Here is a 13937-nt window from a genome sequence, read left to right as displayed (position 1 = left end):
CAGAGATGAAGATAACGTGTTAATTCCAGGCATTTCCACCAGCTAGATTTACATAATTCCATGTTAAACCCTGAGAAAAAAAACATAATTTGATGGTTAGGAATCATGACGGCTTTAGCTGGTTTTCTCGTTAGAGTTAATCCACCATCTCGGCATTTATTAACCGTATCACACTAGGGATGAGCATTTCCAGTGAAATTAACTTTCGGAACAACAAAGACTTGGCAGTTTCCCAGAGCTGATTCTTTAAAGTGCAGTTATAATCTGCCTTTTGCTATATGGCTAAACCTTAAAAGCTTGTCTTCATGTCGTCCTGTCTGCAGTAAAAGCTCGGGTAATAATGAAATGGCTTTAAACAGCAGCGTCCCTCTAAAGCAGCTCTGTCAGGATGAACCGGACAGTCCAATCATTCTGCGGACGAGAGAAATGGAGGAGAGTTTCAGAGGTCGGAGATGAACAAAAGGGATCAATCAGAGAGACAGAGAGCAGAGCTGTCATCGTCTGACCGACCTGTCTGAAGGAGACTGATGGAGGAGAAAAAGAGGACGGCTGATGGTCAGGGATGGAGTATGAGTGTCAGGAATACTGGATGGTCAAAAGGTCTAGTGGTGCAGCCATTTATTTATTTCTGATACGAGAATGTCACTCCTGTTGCCGGCGAAAAGGCATGAAAAATAGTCACATTCCACATCTGACTGAGGAAATGAGTAAGAACACTGCTTGGTACAGCATATATCGGCTCAGAACTACAGATTTAGCTCAGTTTGGTCATTATTAGACTACGGTTTGTCCCAGTAAGGATTGGGCCGCATCTAAAATCTAATATCATCAACCCTCTGAACCCTAAGCTGTTTTAAACGTTTCGTCTCACCTGGACTTGTCTTGAAAAGCTTGTAAAATCTCAACCCTGCCGTGCACAGTCAATCTCCAACAGCCTTTTCTTCAGGATAATCTGGGCTTTAAAACATAATCACCAAAAGGTGAAAAAATAGTAATTCTGAAAAAAAGCAGGGAGGGCCAACTGAACCTGGGGGCGGTGCTTACTCCCCACATGACATCATAAGGGGAAGATCTGAGAATGGCTTGTTTCAGCACACATTTTCTGACACGGGGGGGGGGGCTGATTCTTGGGGGGGATTGTGGACAGGCCAGGGGCACATATTTCTGTGACCTTTAAAACTACAATTGTTCCATCACAAGCTTCTTTATGTTTAATATACATTTAGGTGTGATTTAGGTGTGCTATTATATTAATCTTATAAAACCTATGCAGCAAAAAAAGATAAATAAATAGATAGATAAATAAATGTTAGGCCATATCCAACCTTATGTAGTGATGTTGCTTATATGTAGCCAACATATACTGTTAACCAGAGTCTCCTTCATATGATTTATGTAAAAAAAAAAATTCGCATACTTTTTTAATAACATGCACCCTGCCATCACATTTCAGGTGCCAACACGGAAAGACGGCCACCAGCTGAGCTGAAATAGCTCAGAATTAGTCGACAACGCCTCAGCACCACCAGCAACATTCAGGCCTTGTCCAGATGAAAACGATATGTTTCCGTTTTGTTTTGAAAAATGTTTCCACAAATATGGGATTATTCCAGGAAAAGTCCCCGTAAACTGAAAACGCTCTAGTGCATATGCCAAGCCTGCCAATGCCGAAAGTCTGCCTCCTGCAGTTGTAAAGCAGCGCAGTGATTTGCTCCAGGCATGTCTATGATTTCAAGCTTATCTAATGATAAATAACTTTGGAGCCAGACATCGTAGCCACTTTTCCCTCTTGCAGCATGCCGTTTAAACAACACTATCCATTACTTCTAGGATGACTTTCAGGGGCGTAGGAGTAACTTCACACCAGTATCTCCAATATTGAATGAATTTTTTTGGTTGTCTTTGCCGCTAGTTTCCACAGCACGAACACAACCCTGAGTTCCACCATTGTTGTTCTGGCTGGACCCGCATGTGGCTTAAGTGGGTTAGCTAGCTTGTTGAGGATGCTGCCTGGGGTGGAAACTGTCAACAGGCATGTGGGGGGAATTTCAAAATAAAAGCTTAGCTTGAAGCATCTATTTAGATCTGTGTTTTGAGTTTCCATTGATCTGATTGGATAATTAATCAACCAATCAATGTATTGATATATATAGATGAACCGTTACACCTCTACTCATGCGGCAGCGAGGGCCCTAAAGGCTTCGCCCACCACCATTATGTGGCGTGCAGCTTGTTTAACAGCTGTAGTGTCAGGAGTACTAACCCAGCGTGGATCTTTAACTCATAGGTGTTTATGAGTGATGGAGTTTAACGGCGTGGGGGTGCAAACCCTGTGCTCCGAGGCTCCAGAGGCAAGGGATGCCAACCCCAATGCATTAGCAACTGCCGTAAATGCACTTTTACAGGCGCTTTCCTGGGCCTGCTCATCACATACTGGGTGTCCAGGACCCGGTGAGTTGGTCCAGATGCTTGTGGCGACTGCATGCGTCGTTGAGGGAGCAGCTGGAGAGATAGGGCATGGGCCTGGAGCAGGCCTGGATCATAGCCATCAGGAGGCCAGAGCAGTACAGAACCAAGGTCAACAGGGCGAAGTGCCACACCAGCATATGCTCCCATACCTGACCTGACCATGTCATCAATGATCAATAAATTAGTGAATGATCTGCCCCCTTTCAGCTACTTCCTACTGGACTTTCCTTTTGGTTGAACATGCTTTTAAGCTTCTTATATTTCATATATTCCCTTCACTTTTTGGTACAAATATAATGCATGCCAATGCAAGTAACAACACCACTTCTACTGCGCTTAGCATGTGCAGCATTTGACTTCTGGATAAAAGCCAAGCATGCAAACGGCAGAATACACACAGAGCTCCCAGTCCAGGGTGGGTCCAGTTGAAATGTACACACAAAGAGCTAAATGATCTCTGTCTTTGGGAAACATGCTTACATGCATTTTAAAGGTCCAGTTACAGTCAGGCTTGTGCAGAAAGAAAGCAGGTATTATGAAAGCATGCCCCAAAAATGCACATTTAGTAAAGGTTTACACATGCAGACGTCAGCAGTAAAAAAAGGAATGTTGCACAGAATCTGCATGAACATTAGAGTTTTGATTTTTCTTTAAAATAATAAAAACAACCAAATGAATCCTGGTAAATGACAACAATCTATAAAAATAGTCTCTGTATGGCTCGCACATGTGCCAGAGTCACATCAGTGAACCTCAAAGCTAAACGCAGCGTCACAGAGTGCAGCAGGACCTCATGTTAGTCATGTTGCAGCAAAGCATCATGGGTGCAACCCCTGACCCTCACTGTGAGGGGGTAGGGTGTGTCACCATATGGTGCTGCGAGATTGTGTTTTTGTGTGTGTCAGAGGGAGAGAGAGTGACGGTTGGGATGATGAGACCCGGGGGAGTTAGGAGGCAGAGCACGCGCAGCCAATCACACATCAGCACGAATGCGGGCACGGGTAGAGATGACACATGAGGTTTTAACGTCCAGAGGCATATGTGCATTCAGTTTCTACTGTCTTATTGTGAAAATGACACAAAAACTACCCAGAGATTGTCTCTGCCTTCAGATCTCTTTTTTTTAGTAGGGGATAAGTGTCATGAATTTGTCTTATTTAAAAAGATGAAATATTCCTTTATTTCTGCTTCTTAGCAAAATTATGCCACATATTCTTGGCACATCTTACCAACCCTGTGAGTACAGTTAATTTAATAAAGTTTCACTGAAAAATGGGCATTTTAAGAGCGTTTTTGGATGCATTTTTAAGTATTTTTAGATGGAATACAAGGGCCACCTTTAAAGGGAAGTACCGTAGATTTATGATGTAAAAGTAATTTCATAGTCACGTCATAATGTTGCTATAGAGACGCAGTCAGTGACCTAGACCAAAAGAAAAAGTTGTTATCAGGTATTTCTAAACATAACAAGGGTACAACTTCCTGATTCCAGTGCAGTAGTCTGGTTTCTCTTTTGTTGTGACCCTTCAAAATAAAACATCCCTTTTAAACTACAAGTCTACACACTTTCTCTCCAGCGACACGCAGCAAATCACCGAGCCGGCCGTGCCTCTATCCATAAAAAGGCGGTGACTTTGTGAGTCTGACTCCATGATGATTAATTCCCTCGGAGCTCCTGTCATACATCACAGAGGCACAGCGGCGAGCTGAGCGGCGAGGATGATGAGACATGAAACCATCAGCACACCTCGCTGCTAATCCTCGGCTGATTCCTTTATACCCTCTTTCCGCTCCCCTATCTCTCTTTTTGACTGTAATGGGGGTCAATTTGTCTCTGAGCGGCTTAGAGGTTCAGTTTAAACCCCCGCTGACAGATATTTATTTATTTATTTAAAGGAACATTCCCCCACATTCACATAGAGGAACGTTTTCTCTGATGTTACGCTCACGGGTTACAAGCCTGAGTGCTTTAATAACGTGGTACTACATTCAACGTCTGTCCGTCAAAAACAACCCTGATTCAAAAAAAGTTGGGACAACCTCATTAACCCATATTAAATTCACAATAGAGCATAACCAACATGTCAGATGTTGAAGCTGAGACATGAATAAAGCATCCCTAGCATCACCTCTTCTTTTAACAACAGCCTGTAAACATCTGGAGAGTGAGGAGACCAGCTGCTGATGTTTTGGGTGAGGAATGTTGTCCCATTCTTGTGTTATGTAGGATTCTAGCTGCTCAACAGTCCTGTGTCTTCTTTGTTGGATTTTCCTTTTATGATGCGCCATGTGATTTCTCTTGGGGAGAGGTCTGGATTCTTTTATTGTGAAGCCATGCTGTTGTGATGGATGTGGTATGTGGTTTAGCATCGTCTTACTGAAACAGTCAGGGCCTTCCCTGAGAGAGATGTTATCTGGATGGAAGCTCTAAAACCTCTCTCTACTTTTCAGCATTGATAGTTCCTTTCCAGATGTTAGAGCTGCCCATGCCATAGGCACTAATGCAACCCCATACCATCAGAGATGCAGGCTTCAGAAATGTGCCAGGATGGTCCCTCTCCTCCTTGGCCCAAAGGACATGGCGTCTGTGGTTTCCAAAAGGAAATTCAAATTTTGATTCGTCCGACCACAGAACAGTTTTCCATCTTACATCAGTCCATTTTAACTGAGCTTAGTCACCATTTCTGGATCCTGTATGGCTTCTTCTTTGCATGATCCAGCTTTCACTGTCATTTGTGGATGGCTTGGCTAACTGTGTCACCAGTAGGGCTGGGCAATTAATTGCAAATTAGATTAAATTGCAATATGGCATGCTGCAATTTTCAAATCGCAGACAGTGCAATATTTCTTTAACCAGAAAAGTGTCAAAATATCAGTTTGATACAATCTTTTTTTCTTTTTTATGCTTTATACCAGTGTTACTCAATCCTGCTCAACCACAGAGCCAAGATGTTGAAAAATACCTTTGCAAGAGCCACAATGTAATTGGGGAAAGTTGCAAAAACAGCTTGAAGTAGCAACAACAATAAGTTAAACATGGCAAAATGCTCAAAAAGCAACAAAAATAGGCAAAAATGGTGAGGAAAAGGGTCAAAAAGTAGCAAAAAATGGGTGAGAAGTGACAAAAAAATGAGTAACAGTTGGCATAAAATGGCCCAAAAGTGGCAAAACTGTGGCAAAAAAATGAATGAAGAGACTAAAATGGGCAAAATGCAGTCAAGAGTGGCAAAAATGGGCAAAAACAAACAAACAAACAAACAAACAAACAAACAAACAAAACTGGAAGAAGTGGTATTTAATGGCATATAGTAACTTAAATGGGTGAAAGTGGGGAGAAAAAAGGGTGAAAAAGGGCAAAAATGGGATAAGAGTGGCAAAAAAAAAGTGGCAAAATGGGCAAAAAAGCCTTGAAATCTTCAAGTATCCTTTTAATTTTTCTTACGAAAATCTTACTTTTCATTCTCGCGCATGTATTTTTCTTCATCAAAATGAGAATAATACAAGAAATGATCATCCCCTTCAATAAAGCAATTGATATCAAATTTGCTATACAAGCCAAAATTGCAGTAAGATTTTTTTTTCTAAATTTAGCCCTAGTTTAACTTATCTTGTACTAGTTATAATATAGAGTGATTTCTTGCTTATGTTTGTTGAACAACACAAAAAAATGAAGAACCTAAATAATCGCATTTTAAATCACAATCGCAATCTTGCAGGAAAAAATTGCAATTATATTATTTTGTAAATCATTCAGGCCTAGTCGCCAGACAGTGATTTCTGGAAGTGTTCCTGAGCCCGTGCAGTGATTTCCAGTACAGAATCATGCTTGTTTTTAACACAGTGCTGCCTGAGGGCCTGAGGATCGGGGCGCCCAGTTTTGACCTTAAGCCTAAAGTGGCTGACATGGCATTAAAGTGGCAAAAATAGGTGGAAATTTGGTGAAATGGGAGGAAAATTGATATTAACTGGCAAAAAAAAAAGGGTTAGCGGAGGCGGAAATAGTCCGAAACTGGCAAAAATGGGCATATCAACTTGTGAAATGTGACTCAAAATGTAGTAAAGAGGGGTTATTAGTGGCAATAATGCGTCAACAGAGCCAGCAATAGGCAGAGAGCGGCAAGATTTGGTTTAAAAGTGGCAAAAACAGGCAGAAAGAGTGGTGGAAAGAGTTTAAAATGGACAAAAAGTGGGTTTTCAGTTGCAAAATGTGTTAAAATTGGCAAAATTAGTGTAAAGTGGCAACCATGTAATTCAGAAATGTTCTTAGTTTTATTAAGGCATCTGGAGACCCCCTCTCAATGTCTCGTGAACTTGAATGGGGTCCCTACCCCAGCGTTGAGAACCCCTGGATTAGTGGCCAGTTAGTGTATGTAAACAGTAAGCTGGGTCTAGGAGGTCTGTGTCAAACATGTTTTTAAAGAATATGTTAAATATGTGAGTTATCCAGGCCTCATACATCAGGTGCTGAGAGTATTTTACTGAAAATACCCGTACCAACTAATAATTAGACAAATATGGACACATTTTTCCTCACAATGGTGTCAGAGAGCAGTAGGGTACTGAATCAGTATTTACTCTTCATGCTGAGGAAAATGGCTCCTTAGAAAATGGTCAATATTCATTTCAAAGACATTGTGCACAAATGAATCAGAATAAATGCACCACATGCACACAGCCCCACAGGAGGCTGCTCATCTCTGCTCAGCACACTTGACTGAGTCACACAAAGATGGAGGGGAGAGGGGGAGGGGAGGGGAGAGGGGGTGGGGGTGTACGAGCCGTGGTTGAACAAGCTGGTCTGCTACGGATGCACGCCGTCATCTGAGCTTAGCTGACAGAGTGTGAGTGGGACAGAGAGACCGTTACAGTCGTCATTACACACTGATACAAAGACGCACCGATCATGACAGTCATGGCTGATAGACAAAAATCTGATGTTTGTTAGTGCAGACTCCAGCTATGCTGACTTTTTCTCTCAAAACAGATTTTGTTGTCCACAGGATGACTTTTCTGAATCAACACTTTGGTGAAGTCAATGCTGAAGTAACAAGAACTGCAGTCCCTAAAGTGTCCACTAGGGGCTGCCTCCGAAAGAACCAGAAGTCACATACACACCCATGTTAAAACAACAGAAATAAACATGATTACAGCCTTGTTCTAACATGAATTTGCCCTGAATGCTTCATGTTTTCATGAGCACACAATCTATGGGAGGGTGATTTTTTTTTCTTTTTTGGTTTTAAGAAGGAAACAAGTGACGCATAGTTAAGGGTGTGGCTGATATAACAACAACCAGTAAGCTGTAACTGTCTGTCAGGAGGCCTTAGACCCACCTCAGCTTCACCTCTTAGTCTGTTTACGGTTGATCTGGACTTAGTGCCAGTCCACATGTAGGCAGGTATTTCTGAAAACCACATAAGCTGTTATGTAGCGGCTTTAGTGCTTGAACTGATTCAAATCTTTGCTCCTTTGTTCTCATGAAGTCAGACCCACCAACTGGAAGAATCCTTTGCTTTTTGACTATCACATTACAGTCCTACTAAACTGAGGTTCTCCTGTGCATTGTGGCCTTGCTAACTGGACTTTTAACATGCTATTACAGGCACAGCCAGTTTCTCTACCACTATGTTGATGAAGAGAGACGCCTGAGGGAGTACAGAGGTCAATGATGACTTCTGACCTGTTCACTGAGCGGCCTGAGAGGGTTTTAAAGAGAAAAGTGACATTAAGGAGCAGTGGGGGACTTATTTTACACCGCTGTGGCCAAGGCTGCCCATAATGGGGGGGGTCTCTAATGAGGCTTTTCCGCTACGACTCTTGCCTGCACCAAGCCAAACCAAGCCGTGCTGATTTACTTTCCATCACCAGTTTGGCTGAGCCAAGCTGCGCTGAACCGTCCCCAAATCAGCCAGCTCTAGAGCGGGGCGAAAGCACGCCACAGTGACATCACAGCAGTTTTTCTTCATTCGGAGACACCTCACGTGATCAGAAAAGTCCATCTTGTTGGACAGATATTTGTCTCTCTCATATGTATAAATGACAAACAAACTCACTAGATATCTACATTTTGAGTAATTTTGAGTTTATAACCTCATCAGGAGGCCGCCATGTTTTGGTCCACTGTGATGTTACAGTGCCGCAGTGCTCCTTGCTGTTCCTATGCAGTCATCTCAGAGACGCTGCTCGTCTCAAGCCTGGGGAATTTTAAGATTTAAGGTCTCTCTATTTTTTCTTGCACCACGAGCGGTTATCAGTCAAACTAGACAAGAAAATGATAAATACAGAGCCAGATTTACCTTGTAACAAATATTTATGCCCACATCAGTAGAATGTTTGAAATCTGTTTCTTGATGACCCAGATAAAGGCCACGAGCTAAAATGTGTCTGTTTAAGAAAGTTGTTCCCCAAACTTCTACTATTTATAGAGCTTTCTGTTTCCACACAGTTCAGGTAAAGATAAACACAGAATGAAAACACTTCCGGTTTGCGCTTTTCAAAGTAAAAGCCCAGTTTCGCATCTCTTTGGAGAAACTCTCTTCCTTTGTACATAATGCTTTTATTTTGAAAAGCTACCAGCATGCTTCCACTACCCACTGAATCCAGTCACCTGTAGGGAGTTTTATTAAGGTGAAACAGGAGGAATGACAGAGCTTTACAGCAGAGAGACACAGCCAACAGGCAGCAAACTTGTGTCTGGTATGGAAGCTGTTATAGCAGCAACAGCTGCAAGCAGCAAAACATACCGCCAGTCTGACACAGCGGTTAATGCATAGGAACGGCGAGGAGTGGTTGTGACGTCACAGTGCCAGTGTGGACAAACATGGCAGCCTCCTGGTGAGTTTATAAACTCAATTCGCCAGTGAGCAACATGCAAACAGGTGAATCAAGGTTAGATATCAAGCATATCTAGTGAGTTTTTTAAATTCGATACACATATGAGAGAGACAAATATCTATCCAACAAGATGAACTTTTCTGATCATGCAGGTTTCTTTTCAAAATACCTGCTGGATTCCCAGTGGGAGAAGAAGGAGAACTAAATTAGGAGCAAGGTGTCAAACTGAGTACAGCCAAGCTGCACCATGTAAAAAAGCCCCATAGGACTAGATGCACAGAGGACCATGTCCAAAAAGTTTCAAGAGGAGGCCCATTTGACCTTACTGTTGTGTTTTAACCAACTGAAGCTTGATGTCGGTGCTTAAGGCATAATTGTCAGTTTCACTTTGCGTTTTCTCCTGTCAGCATAATGGATAGAGCCTGAAACAGAGATGAGAGAGTGGGGAAGAGATGTGCAGGAAAGAAGCTGCAGGCTGGACATGAACCCAGGCTGCCTGACTCCATGGGTGCAACCTAACCGCCAAGCTATCTGCGCCCCTGTTTTACTGATGTTTGCAAACAGTACAGGGGTTACACTGCAGGGCCACATGTGTGCTAAAAGGGACAATAAAGCATGCATTTAGTGCAGTTAAAAAGCAATAATGCACTGGTTGTGGCACTTCATTATATCATGATTAATGCATTAATGCTGACAGCCTTAATAATACTCATAAGGCTAACTAGCAGTGGAGGTTTGATAACTACAGTCATGGACCAAAGTATTGGCACCCCTGGATTTTTCCAGAAAATACACCATTTCTCCTAGAAATTGTTGCAGTTTCAAATGTTTTTGGTATACACCCGAAGAAAAAAGACAAAATTGACATAATTTTCCACAAAACTCAAAAAATGGGCCGAACAAAATGATTAGCACCCTCAACTTAATATTTGGTTGCACACCCTTGGGAAAAAAATAACTGAAACCAGTCGCTTCCTATAACCATCAACAAACTTCTTACACCTCTCAACTGGAATTCTGGACCACTCTTCTTTTGCAAACTGCTCCAGGTCTCTCAGATTTGAAGGGTACTTCTTGCAACAGCAGTTTTAAGATCTCTTCATAGGTGTTCAATGGGATTTAGATCCGGACTCATTGCTGACCACTCCAGAACTCTCCAGCTTTGTCTCCAACCATTTCTTGGTGCTTTTTCAGGTATGTTTGGGGTCATTGTCCTGCTGGAACACCCATGACCTCTGACACAGACCCAGCTTTCTGACACTAGGCCCTACATTGCGGCCCAAATTTTTTGATATTCTCCAGATTTCATGATTCCTTGCACACAGTCAAGGCACCCAGTGCCAGAGGCAGCAAAATAACCCCAAAACATCCTTGAAGCTCCACCACGTTTGACTGTAGGTACTGTGTTCTTTTCTTTGTAGGCCTCATTCTGTTTTCTGTAAACAGTAGAACGACATGCTTTTCCAAAAAGCTCTACCTTAGTCTCATCTGTCCTCAAAATGTTCTCCCAGAAGGATTGAGGCTTACTCAGGTACATTTTTGCAAACTCCAGTCTGGCTTTTTTATGACTCTTTGTCAGCAGTGGGGTTCTCCTCGGTCTCCTGCCATAGCGCTTCATCTCATTCAGATGACCACGTATGGTCCCAGCTGACACTGTTGCACCCTGAGTCTGCAGGACAGCCTGAATTTGTGTGGAAGTTGACTGAGGATGTTTATCCACCATTCCAACTATCCTGCGTTGTCTTTTGTCAGTTTTTCTAAAATGATTTACCCACAGTTTTAAAAAAGGGGGGACAATCATTTTGTCCAGCCCATTTTTGAGTTGTGTGTAAAATTATGTCAATTTTGTCTTTTTTTCTTCAGATTTTTTCTATTGCTCTAATGCACATAAAGGAAATAAACACGTGTATACCAAAAACATTCGTAACTGCAACAATTTCTGGGACATATGGTTTATTTTCTGGAAAAATTCCAGGGGTGCCAACACTTTGGTCCTTGACTGTAAATCTGGGACTGTTAACAGGTATAAACAAACACTTTTTAGACATTTGGTAGCTTTAAATTTAAAAACTCTGATTCAAGACTTTTTAAGGATCCAAATGAATTCAGACCATGAGCAACACCAAGAAAAGAGATAAATGGAGGGTTTTTCTTTCCATTTTTGAATAATGTGTTAAATATTTTGGTGTCACTTTCAACAAAACACAACCCTCAAAGTGGTTAGAGATGTTAGATGAGCCTTTCAGTCTCATTTCCTTGTGGAAACATCGATGAAATGCACTCAGGATATTGACAGGTTGTTCCTATAAGCATGGATCTACATTACAGGCTGATATCTGAGTAATCTCAGCCATTATAGGCGCATAAATGCGGCTGCAGTTTAAGGAGATCATGCCTATCCTAGGGCTGGAAACAAAGGGCAACATGTTGAAGTAGTGAGATGAAAATCACACGATGATGTCCAGCCAAACCAGCTCACCTGCAGCCTCCTGCGCCGGATTATCCCCGAGTCATCCATGGCGTAATGAAGGGGATCCTGACGGGGGGTTCCCCCTTGACAAACGATGTCTCGACCCACCCCCCCTCAATGATCCGTGATCAGACCCAGCAGGACTGCAGCATCCACTAGAGTTTACATCCGATCTGCACAACGGCAGCAGCGTCCAGGCGCACACGGAGCCAAAACGGCGCAAACGCACAGAAAGAACCGGAGAGTTCGGTGTCACGTCGACGAGGAAGTGGAAGAAAAAGGGCCAAATATCATCAGTTCTTGTCTCATGTTTGAGGAAATGAGCCTAATTCTTCCTTCAGCTCCTCTTCTGCCCTCGGAGCTGCCAGTCATGCTGCTGTCTCCGCAGGCTGCGCTCCTTCTCTCAGCATCCTTGACATTTTGCCAGAGGTTTGTGCGCTTTGGAGCTGTCCAGCGAAGCGGCAGGAGGCCTGAGCAGAAACGCAGTGCATGTAGATCAGATGAGACGATGCTAAAACAACTTCTGCCTCTTTTTCGTTAAGAACAACCCCCCTAACAAACGCGAGCTCTTCTCCACGTTTGTTTCCGAAAGGACAGCGTGTTCAAAGCGATTATTTCACACTCTAGTGCCCAGCAGAGGAGCTGCTCCTCATCCTGGAGCTCCTCGGTCGGGCTGACATCACCGATTCTCCGCGGAGCAGCCTGTCCGGTCCGGTAAACATCACCGAGACTCAGAGGAGAGCCTCTTCACCCCTCCTTCACCAAAGTTGCAGCTCAGGTCCGTTGCATCAGTGCAAACGTTGTTGTTCTTCCTCCCTCCTCTTGAAGCTGAAGACTGGACGGGGCGACAGCAGCAACGCGATATTTGTAACCCCTTCATGGGATTCCCTCTCGCCCCTCCTCCTCCCTCGCAGCAGGGTCCCTCCTCTCATGAATGAAGGAGCAGAGACTTCACAGGGTGTCTGAAACCCAGCAGGGCTGTTTGAGCTGATCACTGAGGGGGTTTTAGCCTGAAACATGAAGAACAGTCCAGGTAAAAATGCACTAATGTAAATGGAGGAACTTCAGCACCACGGACAGCGACACAAGACTGAAATCAGGAGAATATCCTGACATTTTAGATTAAAAAAGAAGGCTGAGCTCTTTAAAACCACTTTTATTTATAACATATGTCTGCAAATGTATCATTAAAGGTGCAGTTAATAGTTTTCACCATATATGAAAACATTTTAAATAAGATATTAGATAATAATGTAGTTTAAGGTTGATGTAATTCAAAACTAGATGCCAGGTCTACTGCTCAGTAAAAAGACTGTTTATAATTTAAAATGTCCAGCTTAAATGAGGAATTATTATTTTACTGGTCTTGTTGTACAACCACAATTCCAAAAAAAGTTGGGACGCTGTGTAATATGTAAATAAAAACAATGGAAAGACTTTTAAGATTCATAAACCTTTATTTTCTCCACAATATAACATAAACAACATATCAGAGACATTTTACCATGTCATGAAAAATATTTCATTTTGAATTTGATGGCACATCTCAAAAAAGTCAGGACAGGGCCATGCTTATGATTTTGTAGCATCCCCTCTTCTTCTTCTTTGCTGGATTTTTCCTTTTTTTGCTCCGAATGTTTTCTATTGATGGAAGGTCTGGACTGCAGGCAGGCCAGTTCAGGGCCGGGACTCTTCTCCTGTGAAGCCATGCTGTTGTGATGGATGCGGTATGTGGTTTAGCGCTGCCTGCATGGTTGCTCTAAAATCTCTCTCTACCTCTCAGCATTGATAGTTCCTTTCCAAACCAATGTTGATTTTTTTCTGCAATGTCACAAGATTTATTTCAATCCAGTGTTGCATTAATTTTAATATCGATGGTGGGAGAGTCCGACCACTGCACAAAGCCTTCTCCAGCACATCCCAAAGATTCTCAATGGGGTTAAGGTCTGGACTCTGTGGTGGCCAATCCACGTGTGAGAATGATGTCTCATGCTCCCTGAACCACTCTTTCACAATTTGAGCCCGATGAATCCTGGCATTGTCATCTTGGAATATTCCCGTGCCATTAGGGAAGAAAAAATCCATTGTTTAAGAAATGAGAAGTTACTCTTTGCATCAGCTGGGGTTAAATAACTTGTTGCCAGCTGAAAGATAACCGCTCATG

The 13937-nt window shown here is 42.7% G+C and overlaps 1 protein-coding gene across 2 annotated transcripts in view; it reads right to left on the bottom strand.

The window, feature by feature from the left end:
* LOC121503682 (microtubule-associated serine/threonine-protein kinase 1-like) overlaps nucleotides 1-12077 on the bottom strand; it is an 80447-nt gene extending 68370 nt beyond the window's left edge. For both annotated transcript variants that reach the window (XM_041778201.1, XM_041778202.1), the window contains exon 1: nucleotides 11783-12077. In XM_041778201.1, the coding sequence (XP_041634135.1) occupies nucleotides 11783-11821 (39 nt within the window). In that variant the 5' untranslated portion in view covers nucleotides 11822-12077. The remainder of the gene's footprint in view (nucleotides 1-11782) is intronic.
* Nucleotides 12078-13937: the final 1860 nt, after the last annotated feature.

This window comes from Cheilinus undulatus, linkage group 21 (genome assembly GCF_018320785.1).
Source record: "Cheilinus undulatus linkage group 21, ASM1832078v1, whole genome shotgun sequence".
NCBI classification, from domain to species: domain Eukaryota; kingdom Metazoa; phylum Chordata; class Actinopteri; order Labriformes; family Labridae; genus Cheilinus; species Cheilinus undulatus.
This window is presented reverse-complemented; position numbering and strand designations above follow the sequence as displayed.